The sequence below is a fragment of the Lissotriton vulgaris genome, chromosome 4_1 (assembly GCF_964263255.1).
Source record: "Lissotriton vulgaris chromosome 4_1, aLisVul1.2, whole genome shotgun sequence".
Taxonomy (NCBI): domain Eukaryota; kingdom Metazoa; phylum Chordata; class Amphibia; order Caudata; family Salamandridae; genus Lissotriton; species Lissotriton vulgaris.
In genome coordinates, this window is record NC_141691.1 from 605,509,134 (window position 1) to 605,530,756 (window position 21,623).

A 21,623-nucleotide genomic window follows, 5' to 3' on the forward strand; every position below is an offset into this window, starting at 1 on the left:
AATAAATTAGGGTATTGAAAACTGTTCTGCATCTTGGAAACCAGTGATGTTTGCTGCCGCCTTCCCAATGTGAAGAGCTGTTCCCCTGCGCGCGCACTTTCCTTTCAGTGGCTTCCCCTTCTCTTTTTGCAGTTGTCCCTCCTCTGGAGCACACTTTCTCTACCATCATTTTGATTAGATGATTAGCATCCTTCCACTGCTCACATTGAAGGAACTACTTTTTTTTCTCTTTCAGCACTCCATGTGTGTGGATGTGTTCTTTATCTCTTCCTCGTTTGCTAGTCCCCTACCAAATACTCATTTTCGCCATGCTCTCAGTGTTGCTCCAGCCTCCCACTCCACATAGCTTTCCCCACCCCTCCTATCTGTTTCTATCTATTTTTTTTAAACATTTTCCTATCTCAGGCTCCTCCAATGCTCCCCTGGCCCCTCCACTCATGTTTTCTCCCACTACTGCCAAGTTTCTCCCATACCCATCCCGTTGCGTTCATACAAAAATAATGTAAACAAATCTTTTGGAAGGCCTGTATCTGCAATTTGCTGGTGGGGCGCTTCTTTTTAAGAATGTGCTTTTGAGAACGTTTAACATGTTTGCTATTTACTGCTTCAAGATTGCCAGACACCATCTTGGCTAAGTAAAAAAAGCCACCTCCTCTCGCATGTGCATATATGTGTGGCGACGCTTGCACACATATAAGTCATCACACTGGGCCAAAGAAGCACCATGATCCAAAAGCATGCATGCATTAGGACACGTGCGCACATCCTCCCACGTTCCTTTTTTGATCAGATTGAGCCAGGTATCTGCAAAAAAATGTTTTCTCTTTTTGCAAATGTTCCAAATAGATCCCACTCACTTCTGTCATGAACACTGTCTCCTGTTGAGACTTTTCCATTTACAACATTTTGTCATTCAGACTATACTATTTCTATTCCTTGCCTTATTCAGACCTTTCAATTTCTTTAAAGTAAAGTGTGAAGTTTTAAGACACGCATAGACATTCTAGAAAGGTCTGCACCTCTTGCACCTGTTGATTATAATAATCAAGTTGACGCATTTTGTTGCTATAATTGTTTTATCTCATTGCGGATTTACAGCCAGATTCATCATAGTCCCGTTTTGCGAGTCCTTAATAGTGATTATTAAGGAATCGTTATTAAGGAATTGCAAAACGGGATTCATGTTGGAATCACTAAATAAATTGCGATTCCTACACATTCCTTATTTGCGATTAGCAAATTGCTAATCACAAATAAGGAATAACTCCCCATTCATTCCTATGGGCCTTTAGGCCTAAAGGCCCATAGGAATGAATGGGGAGTTATTCCTTATTTGCGATTAGCAATTTGCTAATCGCAAATAAGGATGCGATTTCAAGGGTGCCAGGGGTGTCCAAAGGACACCCTGTAGCACCCCTGAAATGAAAATGTAGACTGATGTTGCGCACACACGTCCAAAGGACATGTGTGTGTGTAACATACAACTAAGAAAAATGCACAAAAGTGCATTTTTCTCAGTCTTCGCTATTTACCACGAAGTCAGACTTCGCGGTAAATAGCGGCCAAAAAAAGCGATTTCGCAATTTTTAAATGCTTCTTGAATTGCATTTAAGGAATCTCTAATTGAGATTCCTTAAATGCAATTATTCGCAAATATGCAATTTCTAAAAATGCGATTTTTGCATTTGGGATGATGAATCCCAAATGCAAAAATAGCGCTCGCAAAGGGCCAGATTCTCAGAATCTGGCCCTTTGCGAGCCGTTTTCGGCTTGATGAATCTGGCCGTTAGTTTCTGCTAATTCCGTCATTGTTTTGAAAATATGAAATACGATCCGATGCTATAAAACCAGGTATCCGAACATATTTCACAGAAGAACTTTGAGCTGGGGTTATCGAGGCTGCGGTCACGCCAGTTTGCAGCATCAACTTTAGACGGAGGTGACAGCGGGAGGAACCCTTCAGCAGTTTGCTTGCTTGCTATTGCATGACAAAAATACAGGTATGCTGTCAAACCATCTCAGAAACTGGAACACTGGCTTGCTATTCATAGTCTTAGCTACAACCTAGTGTAGTCCTTAGAAATAGCTTGAGGATGTTGAGACAATAGCAACTCAATAACAATGTTGACGTTTTTCTTACTGCTTTCATTTTCCATGACATGTTTTGCTGCATTACTTTATGTTCTGTGTGTTTACCATTCAGATTTTATGCACCAGGTTGGGATTTCAAAATAAACATTTTAAAATACAAGTCCTGTTTCTTATTGCCATGCTGAAAGGTGCACTCATTAACAAAAGAGTGTTTAGCATTCCGCTGTATCCTTGAGCTCATCTTGAGGAACTGATCGTTACCAGGAAACATTTACTACACAGTGAAGCTCAGTGGGTTGGTGTGGGTTGCAGTCCACCAGGGTTTCTAATTTGTATCGGTACATTGACTAGGTCCTTGCACCAGCAGATAAGAAATTCGACCCCAGGAACTCTATGTGTGGGGAGGAGGGGGGGGGGGGCATAAGGGCAGATAATGTAGCACCTGGACCTTGGTTCACAGTATGCAAAATGTAGGACTTAGTTGTGTCTGTTCTGTGCGCGCAGGTACCTGGAGGGGTCTCCACTGCACGCAATGCATTATAGCCCTCCATGCCCCTGGCTTGCCTGTCACAGATCTTATGCAAGTATTAAAAGGAAGTAACTTACTGGGGATGTTGTTAACCGAAGGATGGCTCCATGCTTTATCTCGTTGCGATTCTGAAAGGGAAAAGGCACAAGTTCAAGCGATGCTTGGTTACTGCTGCACTGGTCTTCCATTTTAAGACTATTACCGACTCCATTGTTGTATATAAACATTTTTGATTTTCCTATCCAGACTAGATCAGGTACATCCGCACCTACAAACTAAATGCGCTGGCAATATGAGGTTTATCCAGCGATACTTTCTGAACCACTGTCAATGGCATCTAGGCACACATTTCCAGGGGATGCCTCAACAGTGTTTAGTCCCAGGTGGGTTTACCAGGCAACTCGATAGCACTCAGAACCCACTTCTGCAGTCATGGAGCCATTTTATCGAAAAAGTGACCTTTAGGTCATTTGAAAGGCTGCAAGTACAGTTTTGTATTACAGAAGAAGTAGTAGACATGGTAGGTTGTTTTTCCTATACATATTATATGGGTGCGGAATGCGCAGCCACACAAGCTGTAGTTGGTACCATGCATGCTCCATATTATCAAGACAGGCAAAGACACAACATGGCCAAGGAGCACATACAGGTTGCCACGCATCGCGTACACCACACAGGAGGAGATGCAAAGTAAGTAGGGTGCCCTTTAAGGAGGGAGCCAATCGGTGCAAATGACCATCTCACAGGATGTGGATTGCAGGGAGCGGCAGTCTAAATGAGGACTTTCCTATGGAGAGTCTCTTGCTCTTCAATGGACAGCAGGGAACATATGTCAATCTCTGACAGCATGGCTCGAGCTACACGGTCAAGGTCAGTATAAAGTCCACCACCAGAACAGAGAATGTCTTTTCGATTAATCACTTAGGACGGACACCACAGTACCTCTGACATACCTTACAACTTACAGCACCGTCTCCAACAAAGTGACCAAGATAAGCCTCAATTGGGAGAAACCCTTGTTCTCATTTAAGAGGGCCAGAAGTTTAAAAGATCATCTGGTCTCAACCCACCCAAAGAAGAACCGTGAGCAACAGACAAACACGGTGTAGAATACTTGGGACCTGCCCAATATAACAGGGCGCTATGCTATGCCTGTGGAAATTGCAGTGTGGGCCACCTTACCTGCATGACTAAGACCCTTGATTTCGAACCCAACAAGACCTGAGTTTTAAAGAAACATACTACCTGTAACTTGGTCAATGTAATATACATTACATGCCCCTGCTCTCGGCGTTATATAGGCATGACCATCAGGAAAATTAAGATCATGATCTGTGAACATCGCAGCAAAATAAGATGTAACATAATAACACAAAAATGATGGACCATTTCCTTAAGAAAGGCCACATTACCAATGGCTTAAGTTAGGTCAGCTTGAACCCAACCAAAATGACCTGCAAAATTGCCTTTTTAAAAGGAGTGGAGATGGATTTATCTCTTAACTACTCACACACATGGATAACCATAACATACCACAGAACACTATAGCCCTGAGCTGATGGATTCCTCGTCTAATTGCACAAATATACCTCAACTGACATGATAGGGATAACGCAACCAAGACCAGTCTACTGACATGAGAAATATACCAGCTTGGGCTTATTTTTACCCTGGTCCTTTAGAACTATTCACCCCTACTGACCCAAAAGAATTATAAATACGGATACAGCATACTCAGTCTGTGACATTATGCCAGTTTTTAGGGCTCGGCCTACGTCACCACTTCGTCAGAAGTGGGGCGGAGCTCCGAGCCGTCTTGTTTGTAAAGTTACAACTAAACATTGGGCTTAAATCTTGCCCGCTCGAGCTTACCCTGGTCCTTCAGATGTCTATTTCCCTACTGACACAAAAGAATTGGGCTTAAACTGCCATCTTGTGCTTACATCCTGGTTCTTTTTTATGCTAATTCGCCATAATAATACAAAATAATTAATAGTGATAACCCAACATCTGTTTGAGGTTTTATCCCAGTTTCTACTAAGTCACAAGGACCCACCAAGCTTGAACTGATGAGGCATCACAACTTTCATCTTTTAACAAGTCAGGTGTCAAACACACCATGCATGGAGACACATAATTTTGTCTATGATTAAGCAGCCACTGGGACCGCACGATATCCGCCATAAATCTCGGTACCACTAAAAGTTAAAGATTTCTGGAGGCCAATTAGATTAGGCATTCAAACACCGTGATGTCACCACGCTCAGGTACGTGGTGTCACGGCAACGGCAACACTGTTACTTCGTCATCAGCGGCCGGGACCATAACATCTCTGGGATCCCGCTCAGGGTCACAGCAGGTAACAACAGGGCTCGAGTCGGGGGTACATGCAGGCACATGGAGTCCCCCCACTCTTTTTCCAGGGTGGACGCCGTCCCCCCCTGCCAAGAAGCTGGGCCTCACAGAAATATGCTGAACGTGTCCCGGTGTAATTTTCAAACGCCGAGACATGTTCAGCACGTGATGTCATCAGGTCATTTGCATATTGTCAGTCCCCCCACTTCTTTAGGTCTCGCCTGAGCCAATGCGCTTGCGCATTGCTCCGGCGAGATTATAGTAAGCGGAAAAGAAAAGTCTACCAAAACGGCTGCGAATCGCATACAGTTCATGTGATCTATGGGCGTGCACACCATCGCCAGCCACATAACACACCACCATTTGTCTGTGCCTCGGCATCAGACTTCAAAGGTGGCCGCTCTCCCGCCGCCCCCACCCCCGCCACAGCAATGCCGAGAGCTTGTTTCTGGACGAAAGTGAAAGCCTACCGTGCTTGTTTACAGTAGCCTTGCTCCTCAAATGCTGTTGCTGTGTTGCCACCTCTCTAGGGACACTCAGCTTGAAAACACTCAATGTGCTAGCTGCAATGCTACATCCGCTATGCTTTGCCTCTAGACAAGTTGATCCCTCGCAGACTGTGCTGACTCTGCCCCTCCTGATTCTGAAACTGACCAATGCAGTGAACACGCAGTCTCTTCTCTCTGACTTATGATGTCTGCCCTGCCACCATTTACTTCGGACCCTCACACCTCCTCACCCTCACACACCCTCACACCTCCTCTCACCCGCACACACCCTCACACACCCTCTCACCCTCACTCTCACCCTCACCCTCACAACCCACTCACCCTCACAACCCACTCACCCTCACAACCCACTCACCCTCACAACCCACTCACCCTCATTCACCCTCACCTCCTCACACCCCCACACACCCTTACCCTCACTCACCATCACCCTCACACACCACATCACTCAGGAACATCACCACATTACTCAGGAACATCACCACATTACTCAGGAACACCACCACATTACTCAGGAACACCACCACATTACTCAGGGACACCACCACATTACTCAGGGACACCACCACATTACTCAGGGACACCACCTAATCACTCAGGGACACCACATCATCACTCAGGGACACCACATCATCACTCAGGGACACCACATCATCACTCAGGGACACCACATCATCACTCAGGGACACCACATCATCACTCAGGGACACCACATCATCACTCAGGGACACCACATCATCACTCAGGGACACCACCACATCACTCAGGGGCACCACCACATCACTCAGGGGCACCACCACATCACTCAGGGGCACCACCACATCACTCAGGGGCACCACCACATCACTCAGGGACACCACCACATCACTCAGGGACACCACCACATCACTCAGGGGCATCACTCAGGGACACCACCACATCACTCAGGGACACCACCACATCACTCAGGGACACCACCACATCACTCAGGGACATCGCCACATCACTGGGGACACCACCACATCACTCTAATACACCACATCATCACTCTAATACACCACATCATCACTCTAATACACCACATCATCACTCAGCCCAACCACATCATCACTCAGCCCAACCACATCATCACTCAGCACCACAACAGTACTGTCCTTGCTTGCTACCAACAAGCATTGCCATAGCCAATAGGACTTGCATTAGGAAAGTGTAAGCTATTGGCTTTGTGAATAACAATGCTATTAATTTATATATTTTCAAAGCCAACACATATTAAAAAGAATTGTCATTTACAATAACAATAGCTCACACTTTCCTAATGCGAGACCTATTCCATTGCAAATGCTTGTTTTATAGGACTTGTGCCCTGGGTAAACAAGCAGCTGGACTACAGTTAATTTCTCTCAACAGAGTGTGACAAAAGGCACCGCCTCCCTCCGGGATCCATGTTATGCAAACTCTCTTAACTATAATAGGTGTAATACATTGTTTCATGTGAAGTGTTGGCCATTTAAGCCCTTATGATCACAGGGTTATTTTAACACGACTCACGATTATTTGCCGGACTGGGAGATTTTATGGCAAGAATGTGTGATTTTACCACGTAACAAAATGCTCGCAGTCACCAACAATGTAACATGATGCGCATGAACACTGATCCTAATTTATCATGATTATAAGTGGACTACGCTGTAGCAATACAGGCTCACGTTTTAGCTTTCACACACAATGCTGTGACCGTGAGGGCTAACGTTGCACGCGGCTTGAAACTCAGCACGAGTGCATGTTCACAATTCAGACTTCAAGCCAGTGGCACATCGTTTTTGGTGCACTAAAAACACATGCTGCACTAAACTCTGCATCCACCTAAAAATACAGTTTCAAGTTCCACAAACAAACAGTGGTGGCTGGTGACATTTGAAAGTGGTGAGCCGTAAACTTTATGCTGGAGTACACCTTGGCGAGTGAACCCAGGGAGCGAGCATGAACATCTTAAGGGGGATTCGGGGGGAATAGCCTCCGAGAAAATTTTGAAAAAAGCTGATTTGAGAAGCACAGAGACTAGAGCTGCAAACGCACATACAGCCTGCTGCCGCACTGTGACTAGGACTGGTGCCTCACACAGAGCCAGCTGTAGCACAAAGACTAGAGCAGATGAAATGCAAATGTATTATCAACATTTATCATAAATGTGCCAAAAAGTCAGCAAAGCCTCTCCACCCACGCCGCATACTTACTGATCAGTACGTAGCTTCCATTGGTGCAGCAGGTGCAGTGCACCAAAGCCCAGAGCCATAAGGGCCCCATTGAACCCTGACAATTGCTTCATATTACTACAACAGTAGCAGTAAAAGGAGCAAATTTGCTTGCCTACACCATGGCATGTGGCATCCGTGCTATGCAACTGATGTCAATCGGTAATGGGAGAAGTTTAATGCCGCTGCTAATGCAATTGAATCACTTAGTTCATAAAGGGCAGCTTGTTACAACAAAAAGGATTGTGTGGCCACATAAACGTGATGCACAGAAAATATCTACTGCACCAGATTAGATCAAAGGGGGAAAGGGGTTTTGTATGTTGCTACTTACAATCTAAGATTAAACTTTCGGAAGAATTAAAACGTGCCTCTTAGTTAAAGTCACACATGTACAGGGCGGGGTCTCAAATTCTCCTATTAATAACAAACAAACAAAGAAGTTTGGTCCAGCGTGTAACATCCTGTCACAAATCTGAAGTGAGGAGTATGCAATAGCTAAACAGCACGGCACGTCTGTATGTGAATAAATGACAGGCCCTTTAAAAACTGATCAACAAAAAAAGGGCTTAAATATCACTGCCGGGTCAGAGCACAACTGGAAAACTATTGCAGCTGTTAATTTAAATTAAAATAAACAAATATATGTGCCCAGTGGGATATAGTGTAGCACATATCGATAAAAGTGTGACCGTGCTGACAGCTGATAATATGAAAGTCACAAAGCATACTTACAAGAAAGTGAGACTTTTCACAGGAACAAGTCTCAGCACAATCTGTCACGTCGGTTTCTTTTAATTTCCTTTTGTTTTATTTATTTTCTATAGTGGATGAATAACAGACTTCGTGAGGATATAACTTCATGTCTCTTTGGATGCTACTGCATACTTTTTGATCTCATGTCTAATACTCGCGGGGGGGGGGGTTCTCGGGGGGGGGGGGGGGGTTGGGTCTAGGGTGGGGGGCCACGGGGTTTGAAAATAACAAAGAAGCTTAAACTTACCTGACCGAGTCCGTTGCCTCTGCTGTTTGCATCTGGGCCAGGGTCCGCGTTTGGCGCCTTCACAGTCATCTTCTGCGTGAGCGGCTGCCAAGCCCTCTCAGGCTCTCAGCCAATCCAGACACTGCTCCAGAGTCCAGCAGCCCCAGGATTGGCCTGGAGCAGGTTCACTCCCTGCCCAATAGGAGACCGGGGGCTGCGAATGAAGCAACCCTCGCTCTCCTAAGGGGAAGGCTTAGTGCGCATGTTCGGGCTGGTCTTAAAAATGACCAGCCCAAAAACGAATGTAAGCACTATTGCCCTGTCACTCAACCGGAGGCCTGCCGCAGCCCCACCCCCTTCAGCGTCCCTCGTTCTACTTCTGACGCTAATTCCATTCCAATCAGGAGTCCTGGTTGCTGGAATTAGCTTCAGAAGTATAACGATGCCGTGGGCCTGTGGCATTGGTAGGGAAACGCCCCCAATGGGTGCACCGTCACTGCAAACAAATAAGGATTTCATAGCCCACTCACATCTAAAATAGGATAACTTTGAGATTAAGGAGTGATATCTCTTAACTCACCATTAAGCGCAGGCCTCTCCATTATGGTACAAGCACCTTGGCTTTCTGCATTCATTAATATTATTAAATATGTGGCAATATGAAATATTCCACACCCTCTTAAAGAACAGACATGTCTGTAATACCTCAAACAAGTCTCTTTCTCACACCATTCATCTCCCCCTCAATCTCTGGGCACATACATAGATGTAACTATTGGGGGGGGGGGGTTCGTGAGGAATCTGACGCTAGATGCTGTGAAGACGGTGGGCTGTCTTCTGCCTCCAGGGGTGTTCTCTGGTGTGCTCTAATATCTCGCAAACAGTTCACTCATATTTCCAACTCTGATATCCTGATTCCTTTCACACTCACCCCGGGCTCCAGGATCTACTGCTTCCCACTCCTGATCAATCCTGCTATTATATATCATAGTTATTCTCTCCCTACCAGTTGGTCAGAGGCATATGGTTGGCTATACAAAAAACACAGTGTTCTGGCCAGTGAGATACCAATGTCTTGAGAAAGACCAACTGTATCCACTGTATTCTACAGCATTGTGTTGTGTCCACTCTTCCTCTTTAAAACTCCCTTTCCATCCCCGTACCTCAACACTTTACTTGAGGCAGTCTTACAAAGACTGTTCTGTTTCTTCCATCCACATCATGTTGGCCTGTGCACAGCAGTAGAGTGGAAAACAAATCTTTCATAGGTTCAAGTGGTCATCAACACAGTCTCTTCTGCACATTTCCCCATCATCCTCCAACAAACAGACGTTAATCGCCCTTTAGCCTCTATTTATTTGATTTTCCAGAGTGCAGAGTAGATAATAGTACACTTTACATAGTAAATGAAAACAATTAGTAAATGAAAACAATGACCAGAAGGTACATGTATAACGTGACACAATGATAAAACACATACACTATCATTCCAATAAGGAGTTTAGGTTGCAAAAGGAGTGGCAATGCAATTTCAATTTAGGGTTGCCAGGAATAGGAATTCCTCAGATTTTGCCTCCTTATAACTTTGCACCTGTTTGATGAATCTCCCCAAAACTTTCCAGATTTATTCCTCGTTGTACATTGAGAATGATGGTCCAAATTCTTGCGGCGTTTAATCAAGGGGTGAAAAAAAGGGGGGGTCCCAAAACAGATTTGAACCCCAATACATTTTATAATGGACATAGTGCCAAATCGGTAGTGCGAATTTGAATGAAATTTCACATGAATGTAGAGTATACTATGAAGATCAGTGATACTCAAAATACAGCCTGTGGGCTACAGGCGGCCCTCCTGACCTATACATGCGGCCCCCTGATCAATTGCAGCACTGGATTGAACTCAGAACGAACATTAACAAGAAGCTAAATAAGCAGGCATGCACTTATTTAAAGGTTAATTTAATTTTAAGAAATAAAGTAACTAGGTTGTCCTTCACAGCTTAAGTTTAGAAACCCAATTATTTTTAAAGACATCTTGCAGCAGAAGTTTAAAAAAATGATAAAGCCTGTTCAAAATTCAAAAAGTGTGTATCATTAACATGCAGAAACATTTCACCTTAGTACATCAGATTATATTCAGTCTATTGAAAAAAAATATATATATATATATATATATTTTTAAAGGTGATCGTTTTCAAACATAATTTTAGAAACTTTCATTCTCCACCCCCACACCCTGACAACAATTCCAATATTGAATTAAGAGGCAAGTCAGTTGTTACATGCACTCTTTAGGTGGCCTGAACTATATTATACATGAACAACATTACAGTGTATTTTGTCAAACACAGGAGTAGGTTTTGTACAGCTCACACCTTGAAGTCATGTTTTGAGAACCTCATATGCGATAGCAAAAAAGGAGGGAAAGTGAAATAAAACAATTGCCTAGGATCACACAATTTAATTAAGTGGAGAAGAAGGGATTAATCCCATGTTTTTGCTTCATATTGTGCAATTCAGACACTAGATGTATGTGCTTCCCTTCCCCTACATCCACTTTATTGCCAATGCCCCCGAAATCCCGTCCGCCACCCTGCTGACATCAATTCGGCCCTACGTCACTTAACAGACCAAGCTCTTGGGAAAAAACTTGCGAGTACCCACGATGTAGATGATCCTTTTTCACATGGTAAATAAATTGGTTTAGCGGTTGATAAGTTAGAAGGCAAAACAAATTATTGATACCTGTTGTTGCAGTAGTACTGCAGTACTACCGCCGTACATAGCGATGACATCACAAAATGTAATTGGCTACTGGCAGATAGTCCACAATGGAAAGGCAACCATGTTGGACTAGCAGGAGAGGTTTGGCTGTGTGCTGTATATTAATATCAAAATCAAAGAAAGAAGTCCGTTCCTCTATAGGGCAGAGGCACTGCAAGTCGCTATCTGCTTAGTGTTCAAGTCGCTGGGAGATATCAATTTCAGATAGTAATGCCCTCACACACCTGTTAGGGTGTCATGCTTCATCATAGGGCGCTCCTCGTTAGACCGGCGCTGCAATATCTGACGGGCCTGGTGGCTTCTTTGATGGAGTTCTTTTGATCTGAAGACACTGTATGTAAAGGGTGTGTGTCGGCTAAAAATAAGTGAACAATGGTGTGTGTACAGTGACTAGGTGATTTAAAATAGGCACAGGCACCAGACCCACAAACGTTTTAATTCAGAAATGGGACCAGGACCAGGTAAAAACAGTGGGGCTACCAAGATGTCTTAAGGTACCAGGGCAGCTGTTATGTATATGTGGTCAACATGTTTCGTCCCCCCAAGGCTCAAAAATCAAGCAGCACTTCTTCAAGACTAAAATAATTATGGAAGGGCGTGGTCCCCAGAGGATGAGGACCGCGAGGTGACTCCCCAAAATGTGGGGATATCCGAATGGTGTATACCTGGTCCCAAATTAGGAACCAGAGGTGTCACCACCTGAATAGAGGGAGACAAAAGGAGAGAAAAATAGTGACATCAAACTGTTCTGTCAAGAATTATGCAGCCTCAACTTCGTATTAAAGGGAGAGGTACAAACCCTGGGTCAGGTTGGTCTACCTGTCCCAAGTACATATATTATGTATACTGAAACACATAATGAAAGTTTTATAAACAAAAATGCGCAGGAAATGTGGTCTTAGGGCTAGGACCGCCTACAAAGAACAGACACGAAGTCCATTCCCCCCCCACCGGACGGGGGGGGGGGGAATCGGCATAGCAGATCTTACCTCACTTGATGAGTAGTTACTTCATAGATGTAGGGGAGGGACCCGACCACTGGAGGGGACCACCTTAAGGTAGACATGTCGGAGATAAAAAACTATCATGGTAGGCCAACAGGACGCAAAGCCAAGACTGCCCGTCATGGGGTAGTAGTAATCTAACACCAATTGCACAGCACACATGTAAGTCGGTGCGGGTGCATGTCCAACTGTGCTCAAGGCTAGTGGCGAGGGAGTGGGATGAGACCTATTCATTGTGTGATGCCCCAATACACACTGTCTATAAGAGAACACAGTCTCCAGTACAAAAGTCAGCCAAGAACCAAGTAGTTGCTTAATGCTTTAGCGTGAAAAATGGTGCGTGCGCAGTTAAGGACCCCTATTTAGCAAGTGGGATATGCGCTTCTCGTCCGAACTAAATGATGGGCAACAAGCGGGTGTGTGAGCCAACCAGTGTTGCCAGTGTCAGTCAATGATGCCTATACCAACAGGCAGCGTGTCTTGTTATGCTGGTTGTAAACGCGCTAGTCGTAGAAAGAATTCAGATAGTTAAAGAAAGACTCCAGGGCGGGCGGAAGTCCAGCGTATGCTCCACGGTCCTCGGATCATCACGGCAAGTGTCGCAGTGAAACTAAGGGATGCCGGTATCGGTCACTAACACCTATACCAGCAGGCAGCGTGTCCTGTTATGCTGGTTGTAAATGCGCTAGTCGTAGAAAGAATTCCGATAGTTAAAGAAAGACTCCTGGGCGGGCGGAAGTCCAGCGTATGCTCCACAGTCCTCGGATCATCGCGGCAAGTGTCGCAGTGAAACTAAGGGATGCCGGTATCGGTCACTACCACCTATCCCAGCAAGCAGCGTGTCAGGTGGTGCTGGTTAGAAGCGCACTAGAGTGCAAAAATATCCCAGTTGAGCAGAAGCCCAGCATTTGCTCTGCGATCGTAGGAAGGTATAAAGACATCGCTGCAAGTATCGCAGTGAAACTAGCGGCAGCGTATGGTTATTGCTAAGTCCATGCGGAACAAAAGTGTGGCGCGTAGAGCGCTAATGGGGTCCTCACTTACCAGGTCGAAGGTGCGGGCAATGCTGGTACTCCAATGCATCTCCCCGACGTCTGGATATTACCGGCACTGCAAGACCACCGTCATCTTAAAGGAAGGGCCCACGTGATGAGGAAGTCAGAAGTCTCGTGATTACGCTGCTCTGAGCTCCGCTGCCATCTGGTCTCAAACTTTCATTGCCTGACTTCATGGAGAAAGCCTGTACCTGCCTCTCAAAGGTGCTCTATCATGACATGGAATAAAAACGGGGGAATCGGGGGGGGGTGGCCATCCCTGGCAAGACGGATTTAGATTAGAATAAAAGGATATGCCACAGGAACTGCCTTTGCCTCATTGTATAACAGTAGTCACTAACAGTACCTAAGGTCAAGTGCTGATGATAGTGTGAACACAGAGTATGTTTACCTCATTTTGTGAAGCTGGCCATGTGCAATATCTACGGCTCGTTACTGATTTTGCTGTAAACTGCAGTGTGCCTCAAAGTCTTAATATGATTAAGCCCTGTGTAAGTGGCTGTAGAAGGTAGTGTATACTCATTGTGACTATGTCATATGTAGTCCCTGAGGCTAAAGCCTGTGGTCCAGTGTTAATAGTAAACTGCCTACTGGTAAATGCATGCGGCTATCCTATGTATGTTATTAAAAAGAGGGGATTCGTAATGTCTATCAGTGTACTCGCTCCAGGTAAACAGATGTCCAGTATACATGTGTAAGATGGACGTGGGTGCTATGTGTCCGAGGAAGCCAGTGTGAAGTATCTATAGTTCAGTCCAAGGAATTTTGTCGTTGAGACCCCTATCATGCGGGGATAAGTGAAAGATCCATTGTTACTCAGTTTCAAATAGTTTTTGTGTGGACCACATATTGTTGCTTTCAACCACTGTCCAATTAATTTAATCTGATCTGTGCGGGTGAGAGATAATGTGCACTCATTTTTGTCGTGGTTCTGCCACATCGTATGTTGCTGCGATGCTCCATGATTCTTGTCTTAATGGGGTGGGTGGTCATGCAGATATACTTCAAATGGCATTGACATTCAATTAAGTAAACTCAATTCTTTGTGTTGCAGTTAGTGTTGGTTTGTTGAGTCCAAACTTTAGCTTCTTTCAAGATCAAAGAAAAACCAAAGGTGATGATGGACGGAGCATTGACAATACAAACACTCACCCCCAGTCAACTGATCTGGGTTGAATCCATCAACGTTCTTTAGCTCACTCCGCCACCCCAGTTCAGACATGGCCATATGCAAATCAGTCTGACCCTGTGCCTCATGGGAACAGTCCAGTCCGAACTGCCAAGCCATGTCGTCCCTGGACCGGAATCAAGCTCCCCAGGACCGGTTTCTGGCATTACAGCCGTCTTCAGCCGGGCTTGCTTGACTCCAGTGGGAAAGTGAGCAGGGGACTCACGTCTGAGCATACCCTGCCAACTTAGGGCGAACAAAGAAAAACCAAAGGTGATGATGGACGGAGCGTTGACAATACAAACACTCGCCCCCAGTCAACTGATCTGGGTTTAATCCATCACCGTTCTTTAGCTCACTCCGCCACCCCAGTTCAGACATGGCCATATGCAAATCAGTCTGACCCTGTGCCTCATGGGAACAGTCCAGCCCCAACAGCCAAGCCATGTCTTCCCTGGACCGGAATCAAGCTTCCCAGGACCGGTTTCTGGCATTACAGCCGTCTTCAGCCGGGCTTGCTTGACACCAGTGGCAAAGTGATGGATTAAACCCAGATCAGTTGACTGGGGGCGAGTGTTTGATTTGCTCAAACGCTCCGTCCATCATCCCCTTTTATATCGCTTTGTTCGCCCTAAGTTGGCAGGGTATGCTCAGACGTGAGTCCCTTGCTCACTTGGCCACTGGATTCAAGATAGCCTGGCTGATGAGGATTATGAATCCAAAACCGGTCCTAGGATGCTTGATTCCGGTCCAGGGAACACATGGCTTGGAAGTTCAGGCTGGACTGTTCCCATGAGGCACAGGGTCAGACTGATTCGCATATGGCCATGTCTGAACTGGGGTGGCTGAGTGAGCTAAAGAATGGTGATGGATTAAACCCAGATCAGTTGACTGGGTGTGAGTGTTTGATTTGCTCAAACACTCCGTCCATCATCCCCTTTTGTATCGCCTTCTTCCAAGATCAGTTCTTTGGTCACTTTTGTCAGGTCGAATACCCCGCAGTGGCCACATGGGTAGTGTCCCCGTACCAGTGTAGTGTTCCACAGGGTCCAGAGTGTGTTCTTTTGATGGATTTTTGGGCGGGTGTGGACCAATATATAGCGTAGATTACTGGTGCGCTTCATTGCAAATCTAGGCATTGGAATGGAGAGAATCCCTGTGGAGAGGATCCTCCAGTGCTCCCGGATGATCCTTTGGATCCTATTGGAATCTGGTGTGTATGTGGTGACACACGTCATAAGATCTTCTGATGTTTTGTATTTGGGTTCCAGCAGGGCCTCCCTGTTATTATTGAGTGCTCTCTTACTGGATTTCCTAATAACATGTGCCGGGTAGTCATGGGCTGCTAGGTTAGTACTCAATGCTGCTGCTTCCTTTTTGTAGTCTGTGTTTGTATCACAATTCCTGCGAAGGCGCAAGAATTAGCCGAACGGCAGGTTGTCCCTAGGGGCTTTAGGGTGGTGGCTCCCAAAAAGAAGCAGATTGCTGCAGTCCGTGGGTTTTTGGTGGTATGCGTAGACAGTTGACCATCCCATAGGGTGATGGTAAGATCTAGGAAATAGATCTCGAAAGTGGAAACAGTTCTGGTGAACCAACCGGAGGTATGGGTCCAGAGAGTTTACCCATGTGAAGAAGGTGTCACATGTATCCATATCTCCTTTCCAGAAAATGAGGATATCTTCTATGTAGCGCCTTCACAGGACGATGTTGTTCACATAGATATTGTTGTCTGCAATGTGGAGGTATTGGAATTCGGCCACATAGAGACAGGCCAGACTCGGCGCAAACGTGCTCCCCATAGATGTACCCTGGGTCTGGTGGTATAGCTGGTCCTGGAACTGGAAGAAATTCCCTGATACTATGAAGCTGAATTTTTGGCGAACACTGAACCTAGGACCACGTTTTTCTACACCCTCCAAAAAATCCACAAGGGGGATCATGCCCCCCCGGTAGCCCTCTTGGTAGCCCCACTGTTTTTACCTAGTCCTGGTCCCATTTCTGAATCAAAACCTTTGTGGGTCTTGTGCCTATTTTAAATCACCTAATCACTGGTACACACACCATTGTTCACTTATTTTTAGCTTACACACACCCTTCACATACAGCGTCCTCAGATCAAAAGAACTCCGCCAAAGAAGCCACCAGGCCCGTCAGACATTGCAGCGCCGATCTGACGAGGAGTGCCCTATGATGAAGCATGACACCTCAACAAGTGTGTGAGGGCATTACAATCTGAAATGTGTACTTGAAGGAGCACAGGAGCAGGACCTCTCTAAATAATCAGCTCTTTTGTCCCCCCTTTGATTTCACGTATATTAATATCAAACCTAGAGAGGGGATATAAATATACTGTAAGTAGGCTTCAGAAACCCACATAAGGTAGTAGTGATAAGGATGCGATTTATTATGTGTATATTTAAAAAAACATTTTACTTACTATTGCTGTAGGTTCTAGGAAGTACTGTGGTAGTAAAATTGGAAACAAGTAATCACAAAATTAAATTATATTATAGATAATATAGTTATAGTGTGGCTATTACAAGAGCCTTTGGTTATTTGGAAATAAACACAACTAAAATATGTTGATAACTAAATATTTCAGGTTTGAAAGAAAGATGTTGTTTCCACTGGTGGTAAAATGGATCCACTCCACTCCACTCCACTCCACTCCACTCCACTCCACTCCACTCCACTCCACTCCACTCCACTCCACTCCACTCCACTCCACTCCACTCCACTCCACTCCACTCCACTCCACTCCAGTCTATGGCCTTCAACTCTACCACACTATACTCCACTCTATATTACTCCACTGTACAAAAATGTACTCCTATCAATGCTAGTCTACAGCACTCTAGTTAATGTAAGGCACTGTGCTACACTCAATGCAGCTCCCTCTATGCCACTGCATCTACACTACTCCAGTGTACCCTATTCAACTCTATTAAACTTAGCTGCACTCCACTGTATGCCACTTCACTCTACCACACTGTATTGCACTCTTCTCTACTCCACGCTACTCCACTCTATAACACTGTAATCCACTCTGTGGCACTCCACTGTACTCCACTCTACGACACGCCAAGCTACTCCACTGTACGACACACCACTTCACTCTATAACACTTTATTCCACTGTAAACTACACCACGCCACTCTACAACATAACACGCCACTCTATGACAATTAACTTCACTCTATCCTATGGGACTCCACTCAAATTCACTTCACTGTACTCAGCTATATGACACTTTACCCCACTCAACCCCATTGTTCGACACTCCACTCTACTCTACACTGCTCGACTCTATGGCTCGTTCCGCCTATCTATGCAGCTCCACTCTACAAAACTGTACTACACTCTATGCCACTGTACGAGACTCACTCCACTCTATTCCCATACACTCCACTGTAGAACTCTGTAAGCTACTATATCCCATGCTACGAGACTTTCCAACATATTTCAAAACATCTCTCCAATGTACTCAACGAGACCCCGCTCAAAATTATGACATTTTACTCAACTACACCCCTCCACTCTAATGTACACCACGTTACTGTACTCTAGTAGACATCACTCCACTGTACGACACTTTACTCCACTATACACTATGCCACTCAACTCTACTTTATGAAATTCCAGTACTACAACACAGTATGACACTGTACCACACTCCATATAACAGCACTCCACTCGATGACACTGGACTGTATGATTTGAAACACATTTTTCTTTTTTTTTTTAAACCATTGAAATCGAACGAAAAAAAACAACGTTTAAAACTTTGTTGTAGTTAAGGAAATTGTATTTATTCATTCTATATAAACCAAACTTAAATAAAAAAAATGACAGAAACATTAGAAATTGGAAAGTTATACTCCAAATTTCTAATGTACACAACACATTTAAATTTCTTTAACTTTATTTGTCCTTTCTAAATAAACCAAACTTAAAAACTTAAAATACACAAAAATTAAAAGTGTTAAAGTTACAGTTCTACTTAAAATGTATAATTTATGCATCTCCTTCACATTTTTATGACTAGCGCTCATCCATACACACGGTTTTCAGCTCGCTATCCACACAACAATAACTATAACCAATCTATGGCATACTAGTAAGAAGCTAGTCGGAACTCCACTTCATTTAGGTTATTGTAGTAGCGCACAGTGTAGTCTGAATAAACAAATGACAAAAATGCCGAGATGATCACATTTTCATTCATGCAAATCAATATTCTAACCAGACTTACTTTAATTACTAAATTAGTCTGGGATGATGGGATATGCACACATGGAAGCACATTGTCAGAATAATGTGCTTTAGTGACTCAGAGGAAAGAACAAAAGTTTTTAGACAAATGCTTCCGATCCAACTGGATTTTAAGTCTACTGAATAATGTTTATAATTCTAAAGTTGGCTGTCTTTGGATGACCCTAGACGTTTTTCAAACGTCCTCTAATGCACGCTAAATGCTCAAGGCCCCAGACAGCTGTACAGAACATCAAACATTAACTTCTTACGTGACCTCACGTCTCCATGGTAGTTGTTACAAAGCCAAAGTCTTGACGTGAGGGAATTAAGATGGTAGCTATTATAGCCAAGAGTATAGTACCTTCAAGTAGCCTCATGCAAACTAAAACTGGAGCAGATTTGGTTACACAGTCCTTTGTGTCAACGTTCTAAAATGTAGGCCAAGCCAGTACCTGGCTTCAATATTCACAGCAGCACAGTGGTAACAGACTACCAATAAGTTCACCACCTCAAAGAACTTTTCCGAAAAAAATTAAAGACCTGGTTCTTCTCCCAGATCTAAACTCTCACTCCTTCCCCCTTCCCCCCTCTGAGATAAGGTCTTCAGCGCCGGGACACCTCCGTCGGAGGTAGCTGTGCGCTCTATAAAATACTAAATAAATAATAAATAAAATAAATACTTGGCATTTCAGCTTCTCCTTTCCCAAGCGGGTATTCCTTCAAAATCCAGAAATTATTACATAGAAATCTGCTAGTCCCTTATCTCTTAACCCCTCCCCTGCTGGTGACGGAACCACTCCGCCATAAGCTGCGGTCGCGCTGTGCTGATGACGGAGCAGTTCGGTCACGGCCCGCTCGGCACGCATGCGCGGCGCGGATACCGTACTTGCTCTGAGCGTTCCATTGAGCGGGCGGGGCCATGACGGAACCGCTCAGTCATGAGCACAGCGCGACCGCGGCTGGTGACAGAGCGGTTCCGTCACCAGCATGGGCTCGCCGCGTGGCCCCCCGCCCCCTTAGCACTGCGGCGGAATAGCCGCCACAGTGAAGGGGTTAACAACCAGATTCCTGGTTGTCCTACCACTCTCCAGACTCGAAACACTGTTCCATAGCTAGATATTCTTCAACCTACTCATACCCATTTGCCCAGGCAATCATCTGTTCTAAAACAGGTCCATATTTATTCGTTCTGTCACTATCCCACCCCCAAACAGTACAATACCTGGATGACATTCCACCAAGCCATCAAACTACCCACAGGAGTCTACCATGCCCCCGCTTCCAAACAGTCATAACTGGTTATTCTGTCGCACGCACTCACTCACTCACTCACCAATAGTCCCAGATCTGGTTTATGAATCACCTGAATCATTTGGTATCCTGTTCTAAACTTAAACTCCACAACTCCATTCCTGGCGCGTTACCATAGACCACAAACAAAGGAACCCAAAATGTCAAGTAGGTTTGCTTCTGAGGGACAAGAGTGTAATTATAATTAACTGTATGTATTATTAAGTATGCAGTTTTTTTTCTGTTCTGGTTCCAACTTATTTTAGGTCCTGCCTACAAACAACTATTAGCTGCTGTTTGTGAAAGACATCTTGTAGAGCACGCCAAAAGCTCAGTGGGCTTAGACCCCACCCATTACTTAGAAGGGGTTGACTTTATTGCCACTCTCATTTGCTTTCTTCTTATTCAGTGGCTTGCTTTCCTTTTTTGAGGTTTACCACTCCCTTGGAACAGCCTCTTTACCAACTCCATCCCGGGGCCCTTCTATCTATTTAGCAGCATGTGTCTCTTGTTGGAATTGTTCAAATACTGGTGCTCTGCATTCTGGTTTCTGCTTGGTGCCTGGAAGCTTGACGTTAAACACAGAGCAATCTTAAAAGGAACACTTTACTTCAGAGAACAAACCTCTGGCAACAGGTCTATGGGAACTTTAAAAAGGAAGGATTGTTGGTAACTGTATACACACCATAGACATGCCGAGCACATCCTTGATGCAAACTCTGCTCCCGCTATTTTCTGCCACCAATGCAGCTCCATCACAGCAACATGAAAGGCATGATGATGTTGGACCGTGTTTCGCTAGAAGTGGTAATTAAACCGCCGTAGTCTTTCACGCAAAGCAGTAGTTTAAGAGCAGTGATTATTGCTGGGCTTGGATTTTAGTATTTCTCTGTTGTTCGCTTTCAGTATAGACATCCGTTGTGGTGGCTCGGTAGACTAATGCATGGAGCTCGGCAGATTTGTGTATTATCACTAGTTTGAAGCCTGGTGCATAAAATGAGTACCACTGAGCTGGATATCAGTAGACTCCCGCTATCTTTCAAGAGTACAGGGCGACTGCCTTCGGGGTGAACATATGCTCTACAAATGCGTCAGCTGTACAGGTGTATAATTGAAAGGCCAGTGGTGGTTCAGGGACTCCATCCGAACCTGAACATCCCGGGTCCCGCGGCCCTCCCCATCAGAGGACGCTGGGGCAGCATTCCACCGAGACCAGCAGCATTTGTGGCACAGACAGTAGCACAGTGGAACTGCTGCACACAGCAGAATGAATGTGCACCACCCCGTAATTATAGCTTGACGGTAACTGTACACCGAAAGCACACTCTAGCTTCTGCTATGAATACGGTATTTTAAACCGACCCATTTT

At 44.9% G+C, this 21,623-nt stretch overlaps 1 protein-coding gene across 2 annotated transcripts in view; it reads right to left on the reverse strand.

Moving 5' to 3' along the window:
• Positions 1–21,623, reverse strand: part of ELMO1 (engulfment and cell motility 1) — a 1,507,126-nt gene that overhangs the window by 1,075,736 nt on the left and 409,767 nt on the right. For both annotated transcript variants that reach the window (XM_086964835.1, XM_086964834.1), the window contains one exon: positions 2,698–2,748. In XM_086964835.1, coding sequence (XP_086820961.1) covers positions 2,698–2,748 — 51 coding nt within the window. The remainder of the gene's footprint in view (positions 1–2,697; positions 2,749–21,623) is intronic.